At 57.3% G+C, this 27,925-nt stretch overlaps 1 protein-coding gene across 1 annotated transcript; it reads right to left on the reverse strand.

Annotated features, from left to right (window-relative positions):
• Positions 1-7,323: 7,323 nt before the first annotated feature.
• On the reverse strand, positions 7,324-18,557 carry tstd1 (thiosulfate sulfurtransferase (rhodanese)-like domain containing 1). Its single transcript, XM_031892035.1, has 4 exons — positions 18,395-18,557; positions 14,349-14,468; positions 10,091-10,253; positions 7,324-7,499 (listed from the first exon to the last, which is right to left on the reverse strand). The coding sequence occupies exons 1-4, from the start codon at positions 18,522-18,524 to the stop codon at positions 7,445-7,447; spliced, it is 468 nt and encodes a 155-aa protein (XP_031747895.1). The 5' UTR covers positions 18,525-18,557; the 3' UTR covers positions 7,324-7,444.
• Positions 18,558-27,925: the final 9,368 nt, after the last annotated feature.

A 27,925-nucleotide genomic window follows, 5' to 3' on the forward strand; every position in this document is an offset into this window, starting at 1 on the left:
CCTTACAGCCCCCCTGGCATTCCCAGTACCCAGAGGCACAAACAGCCCCCCCAGCCCAATAAATAGTGACTGTCTGTGGCACCTTACAGCCCCCCCGGCATTCCCAGTACCCAGAGGCACAAACAGCCCCCCCAGCCCAATAAATAGTGACTGTCTGTGGCACCTTACAGCCCCCCTGGCATTCCCAGTACCCAGAGGCACAAACAGCCCCCCCCCCAGCCCAATAAATAGTGACTGTGGCACCTTACAGCCCCCCTGGCATTCCCAGTACCCAGAGGCACAAACAGCCCCCCCCCCAGCCCAATAAATAGTGACTGTGGCACCTTACAGCCCCCCTGGCATTCCCAGTACCCAGAGGCACAAACAGCCCCCCCAGCCCAATAAATAGTGACTGTCTGTGGCACCTTACAGCCCCCCTGGCATTCCCAGTACCCAGAGGCACAAACAGCCCCCCCAGCCCAATAAATAGTGACTGTCTGTGGCACCTTACAGCCCCCCTGGCATTCCCAGTACCCAGAGGCACAAACAGCCCCCCCCCCCAGCCCAATAAATAGTGACTGTCTGTGGCACCTTACAGCCCCCCTGGCATTCCCAGTACCCAGAGGCACAAACAGCCCCCCCCCAGCCCAATAAATAGTGACTGTCTGTGGCACCTTACAGCCCCCCTGGCATTCCCAGTACCCAGAGGCACAAACAGCCCCCCCAGCCCAATAAATAGTGACTGTCTGTGGCACCTTACAGCCCCCCCGGCATTCCCAGTACCCAGAGGCACAAACAGCCCCCCCAGCCCAATAAATAGTGACTGTCTGTGGCACCTTACAGCCCCCCTGGCATTCCCAGTACCCAGAGGCACAAACAGCCCCCCAGCCCAATAAATAGTGACTGTCTGTGGCACCTTACAGCCCCCCCGGCATTCCCAGTACCCAGAGGCACAAACAGCCCCCCCAGCCCAATAAATAGTGACTGTCTGTGGCACCTTACAGCCCCCCTGGCATTCCCAGTACCCAGAGGCACAAACAGCCCCCCCAGCCCAATAAATAGTGACTGTCTGTGGCACCTTACAGCCCCCCCGGCATTCCCAGTACCCAGAGGCACAAACAGCCCCCCCAGCCCAATAAATAGTGACTGTCTGTGGCACCTTACAGCCCCCCTGGCATTCCCAGTACCCAGAGGCACAAACAGCCCCCCCCCCAGCCCAATAAATAGTGACTGTGGCACCTTACAGCCCCCCTGGCATTCCCAGTACCCAGAGGCACAAACAGCCCCCCCCCCAGCCCAATAAATAAGTGACTGTCTGTGGCACCTTACAGCCCCCCTGGCATTCCCAGTACCCAGAGGCACAAACAGCCCCCCCAGCCCAATAAATAGTGACTGTCTGTGGCACCTTACAGCCCCCCTGGCATTCCCAGTACCCAGAGGCACAAACAGCCCCCCAGCCCAATAAATAGTGACTGTCTGTGGCACCTTACAGCCCCCCTGGCATTCCCAGTACCCAGAGGCACAAACAGCCCCCCCAGCCCAATAAATAGTGACTGTCTGTGGCACCTTACAGCCCCCCCGGCATTCCCAGTACCCAGAGGCACAAACAGCCCCCCCAGCCCAATAAATAGTGACTGTCTGTGGCACCTTACAGCCCCCCTGGCATTCCCAGTACCCAGAGGCACAAACAGCCCCCCCCAGCCCAATAAATAGTGACTGTCTGTGGCACCTTACAGCCCCCCCGGCATTCCCAGTACCCAGAGGCACAAACAGCCCCCCCAGCCCAATAAATAGTGACTGTCTGTGGCACCTTACAGCCCCCCTGGCATTCCCAGTACCCAGAGGCACAAACAGCCCCCCCCCCAGCCCAATAAATAGTGACTGTCTGTGGCACCTTACAGCCCCCCCGGCATTCCCAGTACCCAGAGGCACAAACAGCCCCCCAGCCCAATAAATAGTGACTGTCTGTGGCACCTTACAGCCCCCCCGGCATTCCCAGTACCCAGAGGCACAAACAGCCCCCCCCCAGCCCAATAAATAGTGACTGTCTGTGGCACCTTACAGCCCCCGGCATTCCCAGTACCCAGAGGCACAAACAGCCCCCCCCCCAGCCCAATAAATAGTGACTGTCTGTGGCACCTTACAGCCCCCCCCGGCATTCCCAGTACCCAGAGGCACAAACAGCCCCCCAGCCCAATAAATAGTGACTGTCTGTGGCACCTTACAGCCCCCCTGGCATTCCCAGTACCCAGAGGCACAAACAGCCCCCCCAGCCCAATAAATAGTGACTGTGGCACCTTACAGCCCCCCTGGCATTCCCAGTACCCAGAGGCACAAACAGCCCCCCCCCCAGCCCAATAAATAGTGACTGTCTGTGGCACCTTACAGCCCCCCCGGCATTCCCAGTACCCAGAGGCACAAACAGCCCCCCCCCCCAGCCCAATAAATAGTGACTGTCTGTGGCACCTTACAGCCCCCCTGGCATTCCCAGTACCCAGAGGCACAAACAGCCCCCCCCCAGCCCAATAAATAGTGACTGTCTGTGGCACCTTACAGCCCCCCTGGCATTCCCAGTACCCAGAGGCACAAACAGCCCCCCCAGCCCAATAAATAGTGACTGTCTGTGGCACCTTACAGCCCCCCTGGCATTCCCAGTACCCAGAGGCACAAACAGCCCCCCCCCCAGCCCAATAAATAGTGACTGTCTGTGGCACCTTACAGCCCCCCTGGCATTCCCAGTACCCAGAGGCACAAACAGCCCCCCCCCCAGCCCAATAAATAGTGACTGTCTGTGGCACCTTACAGCCCCCCTGGCATTCCCAGTACCCAGAGGCACAAACAGCCCCCCCCCCCAGCCCAATAAATAGTGACTGTCTGTGGCACCTTACAGCCCCCCCTGGCATTCCCAGTACCCAGAGGCACAAACAGCCCCCCCAGCCCAATAAATAGTGACTGTCTGTGGCACCTTACAGCCCCCCTGGCATTCCCAGTACCCAGAGGCACAAACAGCCCCCCCCCCCCAGCCCAATAAATAGTGACTGTCTGTGGCACCTTACAGCCCCCCCTGGCATTCCCAGTACCCAGAGGCACAAACAGCCCCCCCCCAGCCCAATAAATAGTGACTGTCTGTGGCACCTTACAGCCCCCCTGGCATTCCCAGTACCCAGAGGCACAAACAGCCCCCCCAGCCCAATAAATAGTGACTGTCTGTGGCACCTTACAGCCCCCCCTGGCATTCCCAGTACCCAGAGGCACAAACAGCCCCCCCAGCCCAATAAATAGTGACTGTCTGTGGCACCTTACAGCCCCCCCGGCATTCCCAGTACCCAGAGGCACAAACAGCCCCCCCAGCCCAATAAATAGTGACTGTCTGTGGCACCTTACAGCCCCCCCGGCATTCCCAGTACCCAGAGGCACAAACAGCCCCCCCAGCCCAATAAATAGTGACTGTCTGTGGCACCTTACAGCCCCCCTGGCATTCCCAGTACCCTGAGGCACAAACAGCCCCCCCAGCCCAATAAATAGTGACTGTCTGTGGCACCTTACAGCCCCCCTGGCATTCCCAGTACCCAGAGGCACAAACAGCCCCCCCCCCCAGCCCAATAAATAGTGACTGTCTGTGGCACCTTACAGCCCCCCTGGCATTCCCAGTACCCAGAGGCACAAACAGCCCCCCCAGCCCAATAAATAGTGACTGTCTGTGGCACCTTACAGCCCCCCTGGCATTCCCAGTACCCAGAGGCACAAACAGCCCCCCCAGCCCAATAAATAGTGACTGTCTGTGGCACCTTACAGCCCCCCTGGCATTCCCAGTACCCAGAGGCACAAACAGCCCCCCCCCCCAGCCCAATAAATAGTGACTGTCTGTGGCACCTTACAGCCCCCCTGGCATTCCCAGTACCCAGAGGCACAAACAGCCCCCCCAGCCCAATAAATAGTGACTGTCTGTGGCACCTTACAGCCCCCCTGGCATTCCCAGTACCCAGAGGCACAAACAGCCCCCCCCCCAGCCCAATAAATAGTGACTGTCTGTGGCACCTTACAGCCCCCCTGGCATTCCCAGTACCCAGAGGCACAAACAGCCCCCCCAGCCCAATAAATAGTGACTGTCTGTGGCACCTTACAGCCCCCCTGGCATTCCCAGTACCCAGAGGCACAAACAGCCCCCCCCCCAGCCCAATAAATAGTGACTGTCTGTGGCACCTTACAGCCCCCCCTGGCATTCCCAGTACCCAGAGGCACAAACAGCCCCCCCAGCCCAATAAATAGTGACTGTCTGTGGCACCTTACAGCCCCCCTGGCATTCCCAGTACCCTGAGGCACAAACAGCCCCCCCAGCCCAATAAATAGTGACTGTCTGTGGCACCTTACAGCCCCCTGGCATTCCCAGTACCCAGAGGCACAAACAGCCCCCCCCCAGCCCAATAAATAATGACTGTCTGTGGCACCTTACAGCCCCCCTGGCATTCCCAGTACCCAGAGGCACAAACAGCCCCCCCCAGCCCAATAAATAGTGACTGTCTGTGGCACCTTACAGCCCCCCCTGGCATTCCCAGTACCCAGAGGCACAAACAGCCCCCCCAGCCCAATAAATAGTGACTGTCTGTGGCACCTTAGAGCCCCCCTGGCATTCCCAGTACCCAGAGGCACAAACAGCCCCCCAGCCCAATAAATAGTGACTGTCTGTGGCACCTTACAGCCCCCCCTGGCATTCCCAGTACCCAGAGGCACAAACAGCCCCCCCCCAGCCCAATAAATAGTGACTGTCTGTGGCACCTTACAGCCCCCCTCCCCTGGCATTTGCCAGACCCACAGATTGCCAGGCTGGGCTGGGGGCATCACTGTACCCTTTTCTCCTCCAGTTGGTGATACAATCGGGGACCATCACAGAACCCCAGCTCCATCTTGTCCCCCCATCCATGAAACTTCATTACAGTCTATTGCTCTCTTGTGTCTCTTCAGCATTATCATGTGATTTCTTGGGCCCCCTAGTGCTCACCTAAAGGTATTACAACAGTCTTTATCCGAGTGATGCATTGACATACCCAGAAATTGGCTTTAATCGCTCTCTACTGACCCCTACTGACTGGTTATTATAGAGTCACATCGGCTGTTTGTATTGGGATCTACTTACTGACTGATATGAGCGGCTCCTACATGAACTTTCCAGCAGGGGAATGACTGGTTATTATAGAGTCACATCAGCTGTTTGTATTGGGATCTATTTACTGACTGATATGAGCGGCTCCTACATGAACTTTCCAGCAGGGGAATGACTGGTTATTATAGAGTCACATCAGCTGTTTGTATTGGGATCTATTTACTGACTGATATGAGCGGCTCCTGCATGAACTTTCCAGCAGGGGAATGACTGGTTATTATAGAGTCACATCAGCTGTTTGTATTGGGATCTACTTACTGACTGATATGAGCGGCTCCTACATGAACTTTCCAGCAGGGGAATGACTGGTTATTATAGAGTCACATCGGCTGTTTGTATTGGGATCTATTTACTGAATGATATGAGCGGCTCCTACATGAACTTTCCAGCAGGGGAATGACTGGTTATTATAGAGTCACATCAGCTGTTTGTATTGGGATCTATTTACTGACTGATATGAGCGGCTCCTACATGAACTTTCCAGCAGGGGAATGACTGGTTATTATAGAGTCACATCGGCTGTTTGTATTGGGATCTATTTACTGACTGATATGAGCGGCTCCTGCATGAACTTTCCAGCAGGGGAATGACTGGTTATTATAGAGTCACATCAGCTGTTTGTATTGGGATCTACTTACTGACTGATATGAGCGGCTCCTACATGAACTTTCCAGCAGGGGAATGACTGGTTATTATAGAGTCACATCGGCTGTTTGTATTGGGATCTATTTACTGAATGATATGAGCGGCTCCTACATGAACTTTCCAGCAGGGGAATGACTGGTTATTATAGAGTCACATCAGCTGTTTGTATTGGGATCTATTTACTGACTGATATGAGCGGCTCCTACATGAACTTTCCAGCAGGGGAATGACTGGTTATTATAGAGTCACATCAGCTGTTTGTATTGGGATCTACTTACTGACTGATATGAGCGGCTCCTACATGAACTTTCCAGCAGGGGAATGACTGATTATTATAGAGTCACATCAGCTGTTTGTATTGGGATCTATTTACTGACTGATATGAGCGGCTCCTACATGAACTTTCCAGCAGGGGAATGACTGGTTTTATAGAGTCACATCAGCTGTTTGTATTGGGATCTATTTACTGACTGATATGAGCGGCTCCTACATGAACTTTCCAGCAGGGGAATGACTGGTTATTATAGAGTCACATCAGCTGTTTGTATTGGGATCTATTTACTGACTGATATGAGCGGCTCCTACATGAACTTTCCAGCAGGGGAATGACTGGTTATTATAGAGTCACATCAGCTGTTTGTATTGGGATCTATTTACTGACTGATATGAGCGGCTCCTACATGAACTTTCCAGCAGGGGAATGACTGGTTATTATAGAGTCACATCAGCTGTTTGTATTGGGATCTATTTACTGACTGATATGAGCGGCTCCTACATGAACTTTCCAGCAGGGGAATGACTGGTTTTATAGAGTCACATCAGCTGTTTGTATTGGGATCTATTTACTGACTGATATGAGCGGCTCCTACATGAACTTTCCAGCAGGGGAATGACTGGTTATTATAGAGTCACATCAGCTGTTTGTATTGGGATCTATTTACTGAATGATATGAGCGGCTCCTACATGAACTTTCCAGCAGGGGAATGACTGGTTATTATAGAGTCACATCAGCTGTTTGTATTGGGATCTATTTACTGACTGATATGAGCGGCTCCTACATGAACTTTCCAGCAGGGGAATGACTGGTTATTATAGAGTCACATCGGCTGTTTGTATTGGGATCTATTTACTGACTGATATGAGCGGCTCCTACATGAACTTTCCAGCAGGGGAATGACTGGTTATTATAGAGTCACATCGGCTGTTTGTATTGGGATCTATTTACTGACTGATATGAGCGGCTCCTACATGAACTTTCCAGCAGGGGAATGACTGGTTATTATAGAGTCACATCAGCTGTTTGTATTGGGATCTATTTACTGACTGATATGAGCGGCTCCTACATGAACTTTCCAGCAGGGGAAATGACTGCTTATTATGGAGTCGCCCTCTAGTGGTTAGGGCCAGGTACTGCCTGCATGTTGCACTACTCACTCCTTACATACCCGTGAGTTTAATGGACGGATACTGGAGATCTTGGGGGGGTTTGTGGGCCCCTGGGTACAGTGCTGAAGGAAAGAAAGACAAAGAACGGAGCTGAAATCAGAGCAGAAATTTATTTCCAGAAGGAATAAAAAGAATAAGTTACACTTGGAATCTGTAACTAAAAGGAGCCAATGAGGTAGGTGATTGGGCCCTTTGGCCCCGCCCTGGTTTTGTCAATGTCCCTTTTTCTGAGCCCACTCCCTGTAGGCGCCGGGGTAGTTGCGAGCGCTGCGAGAGAGACATGCAGGTTACACACGGAATTGCACCCTTTCCTTACTGAACTCACAGTATCCCACCCAGCGTCCCCCACTAAAACCCAATGTGTGGCCCCCACACTGCCCCCTCCCAATCCACCCCCACACTGCCTGTACTGCTGTAGGGGAGGCGGGTAGTGGGGCTGCAGGGTTAGGGGAGGCGGGTAGGGGGGCTGCAGGGTTAGGGGAGGCGGGTAGGGGGGCTGCAGGGTTAGGGGAGGCGGGTAGGGGGGCTGCAGGGTTAGGGGAGGCGGGTAGGGGGGCTGCAGGGTTAGGGGAGGCGGGTAGGGGGGCTGCAGGGTTAGGGGAGGCGGGTAGGGGGCTGCAGGGTTAGGGGAGGCGGGTAGGGGGCTGCAGGGTTAGGGGAGGCGGGTAGGGGGCTGCAGGGTTAGGGGAGGCACGTAGGGGGCTGCAGGGTTAGGGGAGGCGGGTAGGGGGGATGCAGGGTTAGGGGAGGCGGGTAGGGGGCTGCAGGGTTAGGGGAGGCGGGTAGTGGGGCTGCAGGGTTAGGGGAGGCGGGTAGGGGGGATGCAGGGTTAGGGGAGGCGGGTAGGGGGATGCGGGTAGGGGGGCTGCAGGGTTAGGGGAGGCGGGTAGGGGGGATGCAGGGTTAGGGGAGGCACGTAGTGGGGCTGCAGGGTTAGGGGAGGCGGGTAGGGGGGCTGCAAGGTTAGGGGAGGCGGGTAGGGTAGGCTAGGCGGGTAGGGGGGCTGCAGGGTTAGGGGAGGCGGGTAGGGGGGCTGCAGGGTTAGGGGAGGCGGGTAGGGGGGATGCAGGGTTAGGGGAGGCGGGTAGGGGGATGCAGGGTTAGGGGAGGCGGGTAGGGGGGATGCAGGGTTAGGGGAGGCGGGTAGGGGGCTGCAGGGTTAGGGGAGGCGGGTAGGGGGGCTGCAGGGTTAGGGGAGGCACGTAGTGGGGCTGCAGGGTTAGGGGAGGCGGGTAGGGGGGATGCAGGGTTAGGGGAGGCGGGTGGGGGGATGCAGGGTTAGGGGAGGCGGGTAGGGGGGATGCAGGGTTAGGGGAGGCACGTAGGGGGGCTGCAGGGTTAGGGGAGGCGGGTAGGGGGCTGCAGGGTTAGGGGAGGCGGGTAGGGGGGCTGCAGGGTTAGGGGAGGCGGGTAGGGGGCTGCAGGGTTAGGGGAGGCGGGTAGGGGGCTGCAGGGTTAGGGGAGGCGGGTAGGGGGCTGCAGGGTTAGGGGAGGCGGGTAGGGGGCTGCAGGGTTAGGGGAGGCGGGTAGGGGGGCTGCAGGGTTAGGGGAGGCGGGTAGGGGGCTGCAGGGTTAGGGGAGGCGGGTAGGGGGCTGCAGGGTTAGGGGAGGCGGGTAGGGGGGCTGCAGGGTTAGGGGAGGCGGGTAGGGGGCTGCAGGGTTAGGGGAGGCGGGTAGGGGGCTGCAGGGTTAGGGGAGGCGGGTAGGGGGCTGCAGGGTTAGGGGAGGCGGGTAGGGGGGCTGCAGGGTTAGGGGAGGCACATAGTGGGGCTGCAGGGTTAGGGGAGGCGGCTGCAGGGTTAGGGGAGGCGGGTAGGGGGGATGCAGGGTTAGGGGAGGCGGGTAGGGGGGATGCAGGGTTAGGGGAGGCGGGTAGGGGGGCTGCAGGGTTAGGGGAGGTGGGTAGGGGGGCTGCAGGGTTAGTAGCCCTCTATTTACTCTCCCCTTAGTGCCCCAGGGGCAGACTTACTGGGAGTAGCCCTCTATTTACTCTCCCCTTAGTGCCCCAGGGGCAGACTTACTGGGAGTAGCCCTCTATTTACTCTCCCCTTAGTGCCCCAGGGGCAGACTTACTGGGAGTAGCCCTCTATTTACTCTCCCTTTAGTGCCCCAGGGGCAGACTTACTGGGAGTAGCCCTCTATTTACTCTCCCTTTAGTGCCCCAGGGGGCAGACTTACTGGGAGTAGCCCTCTATTTACTCTCTCCTTAGTGCCCCAGGGGCAGACTTACTGGGAGTAGCCCTCTATTTACTCTCCCCTTAGTGCCCCAGGGGGCAGACTTACTGGGAGTAGCCCTCTATTTACTCTCCCTTTAGTGCCCCAGGGGCAGACTTACTGGGAGTAGCCCTCTATTTACTCTCCCCTTAGTGCCCCAGGGGCAGACTTACTGGGAGTAGCCCTCTATTTACTCTCCCCTTAGTGCCCCAGGGGCAGACTTACTGGAGTAGCCCTCTATTTACTCTCCCCTTAGTGCCCCAGGGGGCAGACTTACTGGGAGTAGCCCTCTATTTACTCTCCCCTTAGTGCCCCAGGGGCAGACTTACTGGGAGTAGCCCTCTATTTACTCTCCCTTTAGTGCCCCAGGGGGCAGACTTACTGGGAGTAGCCCTCTATTTACTCTCCCCTTAGTGCCCCAGGGGGCAGACTTACTGGGAGTAGCCCTCTATTTACTCTCCCCTTAGTGCCCCAGGGGCAGACTTACTGGGAGTAGCCCTCTATTTACTCTCCCCTTAGTGCCCCAGGGGCAGACTTACTGGGAGTAGCCCTCTATTTACTCTCCCCTTAGTGCCCCAGGGGGCAGACTTACTGGGAGTAGCCCTCTATTTACTCTCCCCTTAGTGCCCCAGGGGCAGACTTACTGGGAGTAGCCGAGTGAAGCAGCAATGGCGGTGGCCTGGGCGCCGCGTTTTCCCATCATGCAATGCATAATGATGTTCTCCTCACTGGGTTTGGGTTTCTCTACATGAAACGTCTTCTGGAAGCTCTCGGGGTCCATTCTCAGCGCCGCCTCAAACTGGGAGACTGAGACGGAAAGGGGTATATTGTCAGTGACAGGAAGGGGAGGGGTCAGGGCTGAGTATATTGTCAGTGACAGGAAGGGGAGGGGTCAGGGCTGAGTATATTGTCAGTGACAGGAAGGGGAGGGGTCAGGGCTGAGTATACTGTCAGTGACAGGGAAGGGGAGGGGTCAGGGCTGAGTATACTGTCAGTGACAGGGAGGGAAGGGGTCAGGGCTGAGTATACTGTCAGTGACAGGGAGGGGAGGGGTCAGGGCTGAGTATACTGTCAGTGACAGGAAGGGGAGGGGTCAGGGCTGAGTATACTGTCAGTGACAGGGAGGGGAGGGGTCAGGGCTGAGTATACTGTCAGTGACAGGGAGGGGTCAGGGCTGAGTATACTGTCAGTGACAGGGAGGGGAGGGGTCAGGGCTGAGTATACTGTCAGTGACAGGGAGGGGAGGCGTCAGAGCTGAGTATACTGTCAGTGACAGGAAGGGGAGGGGTCAGGGCTGAGTATATTGTCAGTGAGAGGGAGGGGAGGGGTCAGGGCTGAGTATACTGTCAGTGACAGGGAGGGAAGGGGTCAGGGCTGAGTATACTGTCAGTGACAGGGAAGGGGAGGGGTCAGTGACAGGGAGGGGAGGGGTCAGGGCTGAGTATACTGTCAGTGACAGGGAGGGGAGGGGTCAGGGCTGAGTATACTGTCAGTGACAGGGAGGGGAGGGTTCAGGGCTGAGTATACTGTCAGTGACAGGAAGGGGAGGGGTCAGGGCTGGGTATACTGTCAGTAACAGGAAGGGGAGGGGTCAGGGCTGGGTATACTGTCAGTGACAGGGAGGGGCGGGGTCAGGGCTGAGTATACTGTCAGTGACGGGGAGAGGAGGGGTCAGGGCTGAGTATACTGTCAGTGACAGGGAGAGGAGGGGTCAGGGCTGAGTATACTGTCAGTGACAGGGAGGGGAGGGGTCAGGGCTGAGTATACTGTCAGTGACAGGAAGGGGAGGGGTCAGGGCTGAGTATACTGTCAGTGACAGGGATGGGCGGGGCCAGAGAAGAGTATACTGTCAGTGACAGGGAGGGGAGGGGTCAGGGCTGAGTATACTGTCAGTGACAGGGAAGGGGAGGGGTCAGGGCTGAGTATACTGTCAGTGACAGGGAGAGGAGGGGTCAGGGCTGAGTATACGGTCAGTGACAGGGAGGGGAGGGGTCAGGGCTGAGTATACTGTCAGTGACAGGAAGGGGAGGGGTCAGGGCTGAGTAAACTGTCAGTGACAGGGATGGGCGGGGCCAGAGAAGAGTATACTGTCAGTGACAGGGAGGGGAGGGGTCAGGGCTGAGTATATTGTCAGTGACAGGGAAGGGGAGGGGTCAGGGCTGAGTATATTGTCAGTGACAGGGAGGGGAGGGGTCAGGGCTGAGTATATTGTCAGTGACAGGGAAGGGGAGGGGTCAGGGCTGAGTATATTGTCAGTGACAGGGAGGGGAGGGGTCAGGGCTGAGTATACTGTCAGTGACAGGGAGGGGCGGGGTCAGGGCTGAGTATACTGTCAGTGACAGGGAGGGGAGGGGTCAGGGCTGAGTATACTGTCAGTGACAGGGAGGGGAGGGGTCAGGGCTGGGTATACTGTCAGTGACAGGGAGGGGAGGGGTCAGGGCTGAGTATACTGTCAGTGACGGGGAGGGGAGGGGTCAGGGCTGAGTATACTGTCAGTGACAGGGAGGGGAGGGGTCAGGGCTGGGTATACTGTCAGTGACAGGGAGGGGAGGGGTCAGGGCTGGGTATACTGTCAGTGACAGGGAGGGGAGGGGTCAGGGCTGAGTATACTGTCAGTGACAGGGAGGGGAGGGGTCAGGGCTGAGTATACTGTCAGTACAGGAAGGGGAGGGGTCACAGCTGAGTATACTGCCAGTGACTGGGAGGGGAGGGGTCAGGGCTGAGTATACTGTCAGTGACAGGGAGGGGAGGGGTCAGGGCTGAGTATACTGTCAGTGACAGGGAAGGGGAGGGGTCAGGGCTGAGTATACTGTCAGTGACAGGAAGGGGAGGGGTCAGGGCTGAGTATACTGTCAGTACAGGAAGGGGAGGGGTCACAGCTGAGTATACTGTCAGTGACTGGGAGGGGAGGGGTCAGAGCTGGGTATACCGTCAGTACAGGAAGGGGAGGGGTCACAGCTGAGTATACTGTCAGTGACTGGGAGGGGAGGGGTCAGAGCTGGGTATACTGTCAGTGACTGGGAGGGGAGGGGTCACAGCTGAGTATACTGTCAGTGACTGGGAGGGGAGGGGTCAGGGCTGAGTATACTGTCAGTGACTGGAAGGGGAGGGGTCAGGGCTGAGTATACTGTCAGTGACAGGGATGGGCGGGGCCAGAGAAGAGTATACTGTCAGTGACAGGGAGGGGAGGGGTCAGGGCTGAGTATACTGTCAGTGACTGGAAGGGGAGGGGTCAGGGCTGAGTATACTGTCAGTGACAGGGAGGGGAGGGGTCAGGGCTGAGTATACTGTCAGTGACAGGGAGGGGAGGGGTCAGGGCTGAGTATACTGTCAGTGACAGGAAGGGGAGGGGTCAGGGCTGAGTATACTGTCAGTGACTGGAAGGGGAGGGGTCAGGGCTGAGTATACTGTCAGTGACAGGGAGGGGAGGGGTCAGGGCTGGGTATACTGTCAGTGACAGGGAGGGGCGGGGTCAGAGCTGAGTATACTGTCAGTGACAGGGAGGGGAGGGGTCAGGGCTGAGTATACTGTCAGTGACTGGAAGGGGAGGGGTCAGGGCTGAGTATACTGTCAGTGACAGGAAGGGGAGGGGTCAGGGCTGAGTATACTGTCAGTGACTGGAAGGGGAGGGGTCAGGGCTGAGTATATTGTCAGTGACAGGGAGGGGAGGGGTCAGGGCTGAGTATACTGTCAGTGACAGGGAGGGGAGGGGTCAGGGCTGGGTATACTGTCAGTGACAGGGAGGGGCGGGGTCAGAGCTGAGTATACTGTCAGTGACAGGGAGGGGAGGGGTCAGGGCTGAGTATACTGTCAGTGACTGGAAGGGGAGGGGTCAGGGCTGAGTATACTGTCAGTGACAGGAAGGGGAGGGGTCAGGGCTGAGTATACTGTCAGTGACTGGAAGGGGAGGGGTCAGGGCTGAGTATATTGTCAGTGACAGGGAGGGGAGGGGTCAGGGCTGAGTATACTGTCAGTGACAGGGAGGGGAGGGGTCAGGGCTGGGTATACTGTCAGTGACAGGGAGGGGCGGGGTCAGAGCTGAGTATACTGTCAGTGACAGGGAGGGGAGGGGTCAGGGCTGAGTATACTATCAGTGACAGGGAGGGGAGGGGTCAGGGCTGAGTATACTGTCAGTGACAGGGAGGGGAGGGGTCAGGGCTGAGTATACTGTCAGTGACAGGGAGGGGAGGGGTCAGGGCTGAGTATACTGTCAGTGACAGGGAGGGGAGGGGTCAGGGCTGAGTATACTGTCAGTGACAGGGAAGGGGAGGGGTCAGGGCTGAGTATACTGTCAGTGACAGGAAGGGGAGGGGTCAGGGCTGAGTATACTGTCAGTGACTGGAAGGGGAGGGGTCAGGGCTGAGTATACTGTCAGTGACTGGAAGGGGAGGGGTCAGGGCTGAGTATACTGTCAGTGACAGGGATGGGCGGGGCCAGAGAAGAGTATACTGTCAGTGACAGGGAGGGGAGGGGTCAGGGCTGAGTATACTGTCAGTGACTGGAAGGGGAGGGGTCAGGGCTGAGTATACTGTCAGTGACAGGGAGGGGAGGGGTCAGGGCTGAGTATACTGTCAGTGACAGGGAGGGGAGGGGTCAGGGCTGAGTATACTGTCAGTGACAGGAAGGGGAGGGGTCAGGGCTGAGTATACTGTCAGTGACTGGAAGGGGAGGGGTCAGGGCTGAGTATATTGTCAGTGACAGGGAGGGGAGGGGTCAGGGCTGAGTATACTGTCAGTGACAGGGAGGGGAGGGGTCAGGGCTGAGTATACTGTCAGTGACAGGGAGGGGAGGGGTCAGGGCTGAGTATACTGTCAGTGACTGGAAGGGGAGGGGTCAGGGCTGAGTATATTGTCAGTGACAGGGAGGGGCGGGGTCAGAGCTGGGTATAGGGAGGGGCCGTACCTGGGATATTAATGGAATTGGGGATCTTTCCCCCCTTCAGCTCCTCGGGGTTCCGCACATCGAATATGTAGCCGGTGCCGCTCTCGCTCAGCTGTCTCACATCCTCGTAGGAGGCGTCTCCTGGGAGAGACACACACAACTGTCTGACAGTCACTGCATTAGGGCCCCGGGGCCACAGGAACTTAGTGCCGCCTTAACTTCCCCTTGAAACTGCCTGCGCCCTCCCCCTGTCACTTGCTGTTTCCATACAATAACACTGTGGCCCCGGGGCCAGCGGAATGTTACAGTTCAGCACAGCAGGATAGGGGAGGGGCAGAACTTTTCCCACTGGGTACAAATTACTAGCTCTGCCCGGTTGCTATGGTTACCCCAGGTAATCCTCCCTTTTATCTGACACCAGTACAGTCTGTGCTGGGCCAACTGGGATTGTGCTGAATCACTGTGACTCAACTGCACTGTGGCCCCTCAGCTGGCCCCGCCCACACTATTATCCTTCCCTCATTTAGCATAATGTCCCATCTGCCCCAGTGAGCTTACACTCTAAGGTCCCTATCTCATTCCCATCAGCCCCTGCCCCAGTGAGCTTACAATCTAAGGTCCCTATCACATTCCCATCAGTCCCTGCCCCAGTGAGCTTACAGTCTAAGGTCCCTATCCCATTCCCATCAGCCCCTGCCCCAGTGAGCTTACAATCTAAGGTCCCTATCCCATTCCCATCAGCCCCTGCCCCAGTGAGCTTACAATCTAAGGTCCCTATCACATTCCCATCAGCCCCTGCCCCAGTGAGCTTACAGTCTAAGGTCCCTATCCCATTCCCATCAGTCCCTGCCCCAGTGAGCTTACAATCTAAGGTCCCTATCACATTCCCATCAGCCCCTGCCCCAGTGAGCTTACAGTCTAAGGTCCCTATCCCATTCCCATCAGTCCCTGCCCCAGTGAGCTTACAATCTAAGGTCCCTATCCCATTCCCATCAGCCCCTGCCCCAGTGAGCTTACAATCTAAGGTCCCTATCCCATTCCCATCAGCCCCTGCCCCAGTGAGCTTACAATCTAAGGTCCCTATCCCATTCCCATCAGCCCCTGCCCCAGTGAGCTTACAATCTAAGGTCCCTATCCCATTCCCATCAGCCCCTGCCCCAGTGAGCTTACAATCTAAGGTCCATATCCCATTCCCATCAGCCCCTGCCCCAGTGAGCTTACAATCTAAGGTCCCTATCCCATTCCCATCAGCCCCTGCCCCAGTGAGCTTACAATCTAAGGTCCATATCCCATTCCCATCAGCCCCTGCCCCAGTGAGCTTACAATCTAAGGTCCCTATCCCATTCCCATCAGCCCCTGCCCCAGTGAGCTTACAATCTAAGGTCCCTATCACATTCCCATCAGCCCCTGCCCCAGTGAGCTTACAATCTAAGGTCCCTATCCCATTCCCATCAGTCCCTGCCCCAGTGAGCTTACAATCTAAGGTCCCTATCCCATTCCCATCAGTCCCTTCCCCAGTGAGCTTACAATCTAAGGTCCCTATCCCATTCCCATCAGCCCTGCCCCAGTGAGCTTACAATCTAAGGTCCCTATCACATTCCCATCAGCCCCTGCCCCAGTGAGCTTACAATCTAAGGTCCCTATCACATTCCCATCAGCCCCTGCCCCAGTGAGCTTACAATCTAAGGTCCCTATCACATTCCCATCAGCCCCTGCCCCAGTGAGCTTACAATCTAAGGTCCCTATCCCATTCCCATCAGTCCCTGCCCCAGTGAGCTTACAATCTAAGGTCCCTATCACATTCCCATCAGCCCCTGCCCCAGTGAGCTTACAATCTAAGGTCCCTATTCCCATTCCCATCAGTCCCTTCCCCAGTGAGCTTACAATCTAAGGTCCCTATCCCATTCCCATCAGCCCCTGCCCCAGTGAGCTTACAATCTAAGGTCCCTATCACATTCCCATCAGCCCCTGCCCCAGTGAGCTTACAATCTAAGGTCCCTATCCCATTCCCATCAGCCCCTGCCCCAGTGATCTTACAATCTAAGGTCCCTATCCCATTCCATCAGCCCCTGCCCCAGTGAGCTTACAATCTAAGGTCCCTATCACATTCTCATCAGCCCCTGCCCCAGTGAGCTTACAATCTAAGGTCCCTATCCCATTCCCATCAGCCCCTGCCCCAGTGAGCTTACAATCTAAGGTCCCTATCCCATTCCCATCAGCCCCTGCCCAAGTGAGCTTACAATCTAAGGTCCCTATCCCATTCCCATCAGTCCCTGCCCCAGTGAGCTTACAATCTAAGGTCCCTATCCCATTCCCATCAGTCCCTGCCCCAGTGAGCTTACAATCTAATGTCCCTATCCCATTCCCATCAGTCCCTGCCCCAGTGAGCTTACACTCTAAGGTCCCTATCCCATTCCCATCAGCCCCTGCCCCAGTGAGCTTACAATCTAATGTCCCTATCCCATTCCCATCAGTCCCTGCCCCAGTGAGCTTACACTCTAAGGTCCCTATCACATTCCCATCAGTCCCTGCCCCAGTGAGCTTACAATCTAAGGTCCCTATCCCATTCCCATCAGTCCCTGCCCCAGTGAGCTTACACTCTAATGTCCCATTCCCATCAGCCCCTGCCCCAGTGAGCTTACACTCTAAGGTCCCTATCCCATTCCCATCAGTCCCTGCCCCAGTGAGCTTACACTCTAATGTCCCATTCCCATCAGCCCCTGCCCCAGTGAGCTTACACTCTAAGGTCCCTATCCCATTCCCATCAGTCCCTGCCCCAGTGAGCTTACACTCTAATGTCCCATTCCCATCAGTCCCTGCCCCAGTGAGCTTACAATCTAAGGTCCCTATCACATTCCCATCAGTCCCTGCCCCAGTGAGCTTACAATCTAAGGTCCCTATCACATTCCCATCAGCCCCTGCCCCAGTGAGCTTACACTCTAAGGTCCCTATCCCATTCCCATCAGTCCCTGCCCCAGTGAGCTTACAATCTAAGGTCCCTATCACATTCCCATCAGTCCCTGCCCCAGTGAGCTTACACTCTAATGTCCCATTCCCATCAGCCCCTGCCCCAGTGAGCTTACACTCTAAGGTCCCTATCCCATTCCCATCAGTCCCTGCCCCAGTGAGCTTACACTCTAATGTCCCATTCCCATCAGCCCCTGCCCCAGTGAGCTTACAATCTAAGGTCCCTATCCCATTCCCATCAGTCCCTGCCCCAGTGAGCTTACAATCTAAGGTCCCTATCACATTCCCATCAGTCCCTGCCCCAGTGAGCTTACAATCTAAGGTCCCTATCACATTCCCATCAGCCCCTGCCCCAGTGAGCTTACAATCTAAGGTCCCTATCCCATTCCCATCAGCCCCTGCCCCAGTGAGCTTACAATCTAAGGTCCCTATCACATTCTCATCAGCCCCTGCCCCAGTGAGCTTACAATCTAAGGTCCCTATCACATTCCCATCAGCCCCTGCCCCAGTGAGCTTACAATCTAAGGTCCCTATCCCATTCCCATCAGTCCCTGCCCCAGTGAGCTTACAATCTAAGGTCCCTATCCCATTCCCATCAGTCCCTGCCCCAGTGAGCTTACAATCTAAGGTCCCTATCACATTCCCATCAGCCCCTGCCCCAGTGAGCTTACAATCTAAGGTCCCTATCCCATTCCCATCAGCCCCTGCCCCAGTGAGCTTACAATCTAAGGCCCCTATCCCATTCCCATCAGCCCCTGCCCCAGTGAGCTTACAATCTAAGGTCCCTATCCCATTCCCATCAGCCCCTGCCCCAGTGAGCTTACAATCTAAGGTCCCTATCCCATTCCCATCAGCCCCTGCCCCAGTGAGCTTACAATCTAAGGTCCCTATCACATTCCCGTTAGTAGGGGGCCCATACCAGCAGGGACATACCCATGTGCAGTTGGTCAGTTTTAAAGGCATTTCCAAAAACTGTAGATGGAACTGGAGGGGCAACTATGGCATCTGGTGGGGGCATTCCCTGTGTGAGTGGGGCAGGTAAAGGGTAGTGAGTTAGAGGGGCAATTCCCTGTGAGTGGGACCCTGTGGGGGGTACTTACCGGCACTCATAGTTACAGTACAGAGGCGGCCGATGTGCTGCGATGAGATTGAATGAAGGATGCGGAGGCGGCCGATATGCTCCGGGGTCAGGAACGGAACGAATCGGAACCGGCAGCAACTCCGGCGCATTTATCCGGCTCAGACTCCGCACCCACCGCTCCTTATATGGGTAAGGGGAGGGCCGCTCCTTATATGGGTAAGGGGGAGGGCCGCTCCTTATATGGGTAAAGGGGGAGGGCCGCTCCTTATATGGGTAAGGGGGAGGGCCGCTCCTTATATGGGTAAGGGGGAGGGCCGCTCCTTATATGGGTAAAGGGGGAGGGCCGCTCCTTATATGGGTAAGGGGAGGGCCGCTGCTTATATGGGTAAGGGGGAGGGCCGCTCCTTATATGGGTAAGGGAGAAAGGGGGAGGGCAGAAGAAATGAACCCCGGAAGTTTGGGAGTGGGAGTATTTGGGTGTGTGGGAGTGGGGGCCCCTCAGTGCTGAGTATTTGGGTGTGTGGGAGTGGGGGCCCCTCAGTGCTGAGTATTTGGGTGTGTGGGAGTGGGGGCCCCTCAGTGCTGAGTATTTGGGTGTCTGGGAGTGGGGGCCCCTCAGTGCTGAGTATTTGGGTGTGTGGGAGTGGGGGCCCCTCAGTGCTGAGTATTTGGGTGTGTGGGAGTGGGGGCCCCTCAGTGCTGAGTATTTGGGTGTGTGGGGGCCCCTCAGTGCTGAGTATTTGGGTGTCTGGGAGTGGGGGCCCCTCAGTGCTGAGTATTTGGGTGTGTGGGAGTGGGGGCCCCTCAGTGCTGAGTATTTGGGTGTGTGGGAGTGGGGGCCCCTCAGTGCTGAGTATTTGGGTGTGTGGGAGTGGGGGCCCCTCAGTGCTGAGTATTTGGGTGTGTGGGGGCCCCTCAGTGCTGAGTATTTGGGTGTCTGGGAGTGGGGGCCCTCAGTGCTGAGTATTTGGGTGTCTGGGAGTGGGGGCCCCTCAGTGCTGAGTATTTGGGTGTGTGGGAGTGGGGGCCCCTCAGTGCTGAGTATTTGGGTGTGTGGGGGCCCCTCAGTGCTGAGTATTTGGGTGTGTGGGGGCCCCTCAGTGCTGAGTATTTGGGTGTCTGGGAGTGGGGGCCCCTCAGTGCTGAGTATTTGGGTGTCTGGGAGTGGGGGCCCCTCAGTGCTGAGTATTTGGGCCTTATCCTCCTCTCTCTCTCTCTCTCTCTCTCTCTCTGCATGTCTCACAGCCCCTGTCTGTCTCTGTAGGGCTGGGTTGATGCCCCCCACAGGGGTACATTTGGGGCACAGTCGCTGGTGCCCAGCCGTTCCCATAGCAGAGTTATGTCGGGATGTTTTGGGCCAATCAGTGGCTGCGGGGAATGGATCCCCAGGGCTGCAGTGTTACAGGGTAACCCTTTAGAAATATAAAATAACACAGTTGGTATAAAGGTGAGACCTTATTGGCTAACTCACATACCCATCACTGTCAGAACATTCTAGTTCCTTTCAAGCTGATTCCAATGAAGCCGTGCTGCTCTCTGATATACAGACAGCATTCAGCTCATGGATCCAATAACCAGACAAAAGGAATATCTGTGTGGAAGGTGTTAAATTGTTTGTGGATCCGATTTCACTGCAGCGAGTAAACAAACAGATCTGTCCAGCGTGTTCTGTATAGAAACTGGGAGTCTCAGCCGGGGTAGAAATGAGATAATCTGCCCCTCATGCACTGGGTGTGGGTATGAGTGGGACTGTGAGTGTGGCTATGAGTGTGGCTGGGAGTGTGAGAGTGTGGCTGGGAGTGTGAGAGTGTGGCTGGGAGTGTGGGTGTGGGTGTGGCTGGGAGTGTGGGTGTGGGTGTGAGTGTGGGTATGAGTGTGGCTGGGAGTGTGTGTGGCAGTGTGAGTGTGTGTGGCTGGGAGTGTGGCACTGTGGGTGTGGCTGGGAGTGTGGGTATAAGTGTGGCTGTGAGTGTGGGTATGAGTGGGAGTGTGGGACTGTGAGTGTGGGACTGTGAGTGTGGGACTGTGAGTGTGGGTATGAGTGGGAGTGTGGGACTGTGAGTGTGGGACTGTGAGTGTGGGACTGTGAGTGTGGGACTGTGAGTGTGGGACTGTGAGTGTGGGTATGAGTGGGACTGTGAGTGTGGCTATGAGTGTGGCTATGAGTGTGGCTGGGAGTGTGAGAGTGTGGCTGGGAGTGTGAGAGTGTGGCTGGGAGTGTGGGTGTGGCTGGGAGTGTGAGTGTGGCTGGGAGTGTGGGTGTGGGTGTGGCTGGGAGTGTGAGTGTGGCTGGGAGTGTGAGTGTGGGTGTGGCTGGGAGTGTGAGTGTGGGTGGGAGTGTGAGTGTGGCTGGGAGTGTGGGTGTGGCTGGGAGTGTGAGTGTGGCTGGGAGTGTGAGTGTGGCTGGGAGTGTGAGTGTGGTTGGGAGTGTGAGTGTGGGTGTGGCTGGGAGTGTGAGTGTGGGTGTGGCTGGGAGTGTGAGTGTGGCTGGGAGTGTGGGTGTGGCTGGGAGTGTGGGTGTGGCTGGGAGTGTGAGTGTGGCTGGGAGTGTGAGTGTGGTTGGGAGTGTGAGTGTGGGTGTGGCTGGGAGTGTGAGTGTGGGTGTGAGTGTGGCTAGGAGTGTGGGTGTGAGTGTGGCTGGGAGTGTGAGTAGGGGCTGAGTGTAACCCAAGCTGATCTCTGTACGTGACAAACAGCAGATTTTCGGAGGCGACTGACAGAACCTGACGGGTTAGAAATTCCTGTTTCTCCCTGAGACTCACTGTGTCCCACAAACCTGCACTCTCATCCTGACACGACTGTCTCCCCTGTCCTGCACTCTCATTCTGACACGACTGTCTCCCCTGTCCTGCACTCTCATCCTGACACCGCTGTCTCCCCTGTCCTGCACTCTCATCCTGACACCACTGTCTCCCCTGTCCTGCACTCTCATCCTGACACGACTGTCTCCCCTGTCCTGCACTCTCATCCTGACACCACTGTCTCACCTGTCCTGCACTCTCATCCTGACACCACTGTCTCCCCTGTCCTGCACTCTCATTCTGACACGACTGTCTCCCCTGTCCTGCACTCTCATCCTGACACCGCTGTCTCCCCTGTCCTGCACTCTCATCCTGACACCACTGTCTCCCCTGTCCTGCACTCTCATCCTGACACCGCTGTCTCCCCTGTCCTGCACTCTCATCCTGACACCACTGTCTCCCCTGTCCTGCACTCTCATCCTGACACCACTGTCTCCCCTGTCCTGCACTCTCATCCTGACACCGCTGTCTCACCTGTCCTGCACTCTCATTCTGACACCGCTGTCTCCCCTGTCCTGCACTCTCATCCTGACACCACTGTCTCCCCTGTCCTGCACTCTCATCCTGACACCGCTGTCTCACCTGTCCTGCACTCTCATCCTGACACCACTGTCTCCCCTGTCCTGCACTCTCATTCTGACACCGCTGTCTCCCCTGTCCTGCACTCTCATCCTGACACCGCTGTCTCACCTGTCCTGCACTCTCATCCTGACACGACTGTCTCCCCTGTCCTGCACTCTCATCCTGACACGACTGTCTCCCCTGTCCTGCACTCTCATTCTGACACCGCTGTCTCCCCTGTCCTGCACTCTCATCCTGACACCGCTGTCTCCCCTGTCCTGCACTCTCATCCTGACACCACTGTCTCCCCTGTCCTGCACTCTCATCCTGACGCCGCTGTCTCCCCTGTCCTGCACTCTCATCCTGACACGACTGTCTCCCCTGTCCTGCACTCTCATCCTGACACCACTGTCTCCCCTGTCCTGCACTCTCATCCTGACACCGCTGTCTCACCTGTCCTGCACTCTCATCCTGACACCGCTGTCTCCCCTGTCCTGCACTCTCATCCTGACACCACTGTCTCCCCTGTCCTGCACTCTCAGGGACCCTACGGGTGAGGTGGGGAAGGGACAGGGACCATACGGGTGGGGTGGGGAAGGAACGGGGACCCTACGGGTGTGGAAGGGACGGGGACCCTACGGGTGGGGAAGGGACGGGGACCCTACGGGTGGGGAAGGGACGGGACGGGGACCCTATGGGTGGGGTGGGGAAGGGACGGGGACCCTACGGGCGGGGAAGGGACGGGGACCCTACGGGCGGGGAAGGGACGGGGACCCTACGGGCGGGGAAGGGACGGGGACCCTATCCTGACACCACTGTCTCCCCTGTCCTGCACTCTCAGGGACCCTACGGGTGAGGTGGGGAAGGGACAGGGACCCTACGGGTGGGGAAGGGACAGGGACCGTACGGGTGGGGAAGGGACGGGGACCCTACGGGTGGGGTGGGGAAGGGACGGGGACCCTACGGATGGGGAAAGGACAGGGACCGTACGGGTGGGGAAGGGACGGGGACCCTACGGGTGGGGTGGGGAAGGGACGGGGACCCTACGGATGGGGAAGGGACAGGGACCGTACGGGTGGGGAAGGGACGGGGACCCTACGGGTGGGGTGGGGACCCTACGGGTGGGGAAGGGACGGGGACCCTACGGGTGGGGAAGGGACGGGGACCCTACGGGTGGGGTGGGGAAGGGACGGGGACCCTATCCTGACACCACTGTCTCCCCTGTCCTGCACTCTCAGGGACCCTACGGGTGAGGTGGGGAAGGGACAGGGACCATACGGGTGGGGTGGGGAAGGAACGGGGACCCTACGGGTGTGGAAGGGACGGGGACCCTACGGGTGGGGAAGGGACGGGGACCCTACGGGTGGGGAAGGGACGGGGACCCTACGGGTGGGGAAGGGACGGGGACCCTATGGGTGGGGAAGGGACGGGACGGGGACCCTATGGGTGGGGTGGGGTGGGGAAGGGACGGGGACCCTACGGGCGGGGAAGGGACGGGGACCCTACGGGCGGGGAAGGGACGGGGACCCTATCCTGACACCACTGTCTCCCCTGTCCTGCACTCTCAGGGACCCTACGGGTGGGGTGGGGAAGGGACGGGGACCCTACGGATGGGGAAGGGACAGGGACCGTACGGGTGGGGAAGGGACGGGGACCGTACGGGTGGGGAAGGGAGGGGGACCCTACGGGTGGGGAAGGGACGGGGACCCTACAGGTGGGGAAGGGACGGGGACCCTACGGGTGGGGAAGGGACGGGGACCGTACGGGTGGGGAAGGGACGGGGACCCTACGGGTGGGGAAGGGACGGGGACCCTACGGGTGGGGAAGGGACGGGGACCCTACGGGTGGGGTGGGGAAGGGACGGGGACCCTATCCTGACACCACTGTCTCCCCTGTCCTGCACTCTCAGGGACCCTACGGGTGAGGTGGGGAAGGGACAGGGACCGTACGGGTGGGGAAGGGACGGGGACCCTACGGGTGGGGAAGGGACGGGGACCCTACGGGTGGGGAAGGGACGGGGACCCTACGGGTGGGGAAGGGACGGGGACCCTACGGGTGGGGTGGGGAAGGGACGGGGACCCTACGGGTGGGGTGGGGAAGGGACGGGGACCCTATCCTGACACCACTGTCTCCCCTGTCCTGCACTCTCAGGGACCCTACGGGTGAGGTGGGGAAGGGACAGGGACCGTACGGGTGGGGAAGGAACGGGGACCGTACGGGTGGGGAAGGGACGGGGACCGTACGGGTGGGGAAGGGACGGGGACGGGGACCCTACGGGTGGGGAAGGGACGGGGACCCTACGGGTGGGGAAGGGACGGGGACCCTACGGGTGGGGAAGGGACGGGGACCGTACGGGTGGGGAAGGGACGGGGACCCTACGGGTGGGGAAGGGACGGGGACACTACGGGTGGGGAAGGGACGGGGACCGTACGGGTGGGGAAGGGACGGGGACCCTACGGGTGGGGAAGGGACGGGGACCGTACGGGTGGGGAAGGGACGGGGACCCTACGGGTGGGGAAGGGACGGGGACCGTACGGGTGGGGAAGGGACGGGGACCCTACGGGTGGGGAAGGGACGGGGGACCGTACGGGTGGGGAAGGGACGGGGACCCTACGGGTGGGGAAGGGACGGGGACCCTACGGGTGGGGTGGGGAAGGGACGGGGACCCTACGGGTGGGGTGGGGAAGGGACGGGGACCCTACGGGTGGGGAAGGGACGGGGACCCTACGGGTGGGGTGGGGAAGGGACGGGGACCCTACGGGTGGGGAAGGGACGGGGACCCTACGGGTGGGGGAGGGACGGGGACTCTACGGGTGGGGGAGGGACGGGGACCCTACGGGTGGGGAAGGGACGGGGACCCTACGGGTGGGGAAGGGACGGGGACCCTACGGGTGGGGAAGGGACGGGGACCCTAAGGTGGGGAAGGGACGGGGACCCTACGGGCGGGGAAGGGACGGGGACCCTACGGGCGGGGAAGGGACGGGGACCCTACGGGTGGGGTTGGGAAGGGACGGGGCTACGAGGCAGGGACAAAAGTTCAGCATCAGGGGAAATAGAGCGAATGAAATGGAGCAGATAATGAGGATGAGGAGGGAGGGGGGCATTATGGGAATTTACAAACCAAACTGAAGGGCAATTCCTGGAGCTGCTACAGACTCACGGCTGCTAATAATGGGCCCCAACCTCTGTGGGACCCCCTGCACCCCGTGCACCCACTTACTCCTATCACCTACAGGGCATTACAGAGGCTGGAAACTGCCCCTCCTGCCCCTGTGGCTCCTCTGTGCCACAATTACTGGTAAGTCTGTAACTCCCTGTGTGTGTAACTCCCTGTGTGTGTAACTCCCTGTGTGTGTGTAACTCCCTGTGTGTGTAACTCCCTGTGTGTGTAACTCCCTGTGTGTGTGTAACTCCCTGTGTGTGTAACTCCCTGTGTGTGTGTAACTCCCTGTGTGTGTAACTCCCTGTGTGTGTAACTCCCTGTGTGTGTGTAACTCCCTGTGTGTGTAACTCCCTGTGTGTGTGTAACTCCCTGTGTGTGTAACTCCCTGTGTGTGTGTAACTCCCTGTGTGTGTAACTCCCTGTGTGTGTAACTCCCTGTGTGTGTGTAACTCCCTGTGTGTGTAACTCCCTGTGTGTGGTGTAACTCCCTGGTGTGTGTAACTCCCTGTGTGTGTGTAACTCCCTGTGTGTGTGTAACTCCCTGTGTGTGTGTAACTCCCTGTGTGTGTGTAACTCCCTGTGTGTGTAACTCCCTGTGTGTGTGTAACTCCCTGTGTGTGTGTAACTCCCTGTGTGTGTAACTCCCTGTGTGTGTGTAACTCCCTGTGTGTGTGTAACTCCCTGTGTGTGTGTAACTCCCTGTGTGTGTGTAACTCCCTGTGTGTGTGTAACTCCCTGTGTGTGTGTAACTCCCTGTGTGTGTGTAACTCCCTGTGTGTGTGTAACTCCCTGTGTGTGTGTAACTCCCTGTGTGTGTAACTCCCTGTGTGTGTGTAACTCCCTGTGTGTGTGTAACTCCCTGTGTGTGTGTAACTCCCTGTGTGTGTGTAACTCCCTGTGTGTGTGTAACTCCCTGTGTGTGTGTAACTCCCTGTGTGTGTAACTCCCTGTGTGTGTAACTCCCTGTGTGTGTAACTCCCTGTGTGTGTAACTCCCTGTGTGTGTAACTCCCTGTGTGTGTGTAACTCCCTGTGTGTGTAACTCCCTGTGTGTGTGTAACTCCCTGTGTGTGTGTAACTCCCTGTGTGTGTAACTCCCTGTGTGTGTGTAACTCCCTGTGTGCGTGTAACTCCCTGTGTGCGTGTAACTCCATGTGCGCGTGTAACTCCCTGTGTGTGTAACTCCCTGTGTGTGTAACTCCCTGGTGTGTGTGTAACTCCCTGTGTGTGTGTAACTCCCTGTGTGTGTAACTCCCTGTGTGTGTAACTCCCTGTGTGTGTAACTCCCTGTGTGTGTAACTCCTGTGTGCGTGTAACTCCCTGTGTGCGTGTAACTCCCTGTGTGCGTGTAACTCCCTGTGTGCGTGTAACTCCCTGTGTGCGTGTAACTCCCTGTGTGCGTGTAACTCCCTGTGTGCGTGTAACTCCCTGTGTGCGTGTAACTCCCTGTGTGTGTGTAACTCCCTGTGTGCGTGTAACTCCCTGTGTGTGTAACTCCCTGTGTGTGTAACTCCCTGTGTGTGTAACTCCCTGTGTGTGTGTAACTCCCTGTGTGCGTGTGTAACTCCCTGTGCGTGTAACTCCCTGTGCGTGTAACTCCCTGTGCGTGTAACTCCCTGTGTGTGTAACTCCCTGTGTGTGTGTAACTCCCTGTGTGTGTGTAACTCCCTGTGTGTGTGTAACTCCCTGTGTGTGTGTAACTCCCTGTGTGTGTGTAACTCCCTGTGTGTGTGTAACTCCCTGTGTGTGTAACTCCCTGTGTGTGTGTAACTCCCTGTGTGTGTAACTCCCTGTGTGTGTGTAACTCCCTGTGTGTGTGTAACTCCCTGTGTGTGTGTAACTCCCTGTGTGTGTGTAACTCCCTGTGTGTGTGTAACTCCCTGTGTGTGTAACTCCCTGTGTGTGTAACTCCCTGTGTGTGTAACTCCCTGTGTGTGTAACTCCCTGTGTGTGTAACTCCCTGTGTGTGTGTAACTCCCTGTGTGTGTAACTCCCTGTGTGTGTGTAACTCCCTGTGTGTGTGTAACTCCCTGTGTGTGTAACTCCCTGTGTGTGTGTAACTCCCTGTGTGTGTGTAACTCCCTGTGTGCGTGTAACTCCCTGTGTGTGTGTAACTCCATGTGCGTGTGTAACTCCCTGTGTGTGTAACTCCCTGTGTGTGTAACTCCCTGTGTGTGTAACTCCCTGTGTGTGTGTAACTCCCTGTGTGTGTGTAACTCCCTGTGTGTGTGTAACTCCCTGTGTGTGTAACTCCCTGTGTGTGTAACTCCCTGTGTGTGTGTAACTCCCTGTGTGTGTAACTCCCTGTGTGTGTGTAACTCCCTGTGTGTGTGTAACTCCCTGTGTGTGTGTAACTCCCTGTGTGTGTAACTCCCTGTGTGTGTAACTCCCTGTGTGTGTAACTCCCTGTGTGCGTGTAACTCCCTGTGTGCGTGTAACTCCCTGTGTGCGTGTAACTCCCTGTGTGCGTGTAACTCCCTGTGTGCGTGTAACTCCCTGTGTGTGTGTAACTCCCTGTGTGTGTGTAACTCCCTGTGTGCGTGTAACTCCCTGTGTGTGTAACTCCCTGTGTGTGTGTGTAACTCCCTGTGTGTGTAACTCCCTGTGTGTGTGTAACTCCCTGTGTGTGTAACTCCCTGTGTGTGTAACTCCCTGTGTGCGTGTAACTCCCTGTGTGTGTTAACTCCCTGTGTGTGTGTGTAACTCCCTGTGTGTGTAACTCCCTGTGTGTGTGTAACTCCCTGTGTGCGTGTGTAACTCCCTGTGCGTGTAACTCCCTGTGCGTGTAACTCCCTGTGTGTGTAACTCCCTGTGTGTGTGTAACTCCCTGTGTGTGTGTAACTCCCTGTGTGTGTGTAACTCCCTGTGTGTGTGTAACTCCCTGTGGTGTGTGTAACTCCCTGTGTGTGTGTAACTCCCTGTGTGTGTAACTCCCTGTGTGTGTGTAACTCCCTGTGTGTGTGTAACTCCCTGTGTGTGTAACTCCCTGTGTGTGTGTAACTCCCTGTGTGTGTGTAACTCCCTGT

The sequence above is a fragment of the Xenopus tropicalis genome, chromosome 8, assembly GCF_000004195.4.
Source record: "Xenopus tropicalis strain Nigerian chromosome 8, UCB_Xtro_10.0, whole genome shotgun sequence".
NCBI classification, from domain to species: domain Eukaryota; kingdom Metazoa; phylum Chordata; class Amphibia; order Anura; family Pipidae; genus Xenopus; species Xenopus tropicalis.

Coding starts and splice junctions, on each gene's coding strand:
- tstd1 (XM_031892035.1), bottom strand. CDS start 18,524: ATGCGCCGGAGTTGCTGCCGGTTCCGATTCGTTCCGTTCCTGACCCCG. Junction 10,254..14,348: donor CAATTCCATTAATATCCCAG/GTACGGCCCCTC, acceptor TTTCCGTCTCAG/TCTCCCAGTTTGAGGCGGCG. Junction 7,500..10,090: donor GCTTCACTCGGCTACTCCCA/GTAAGTCTGCCC, acceptor TCTCTCTCGCAG/CGCTCGCAACTACCCCGGCG.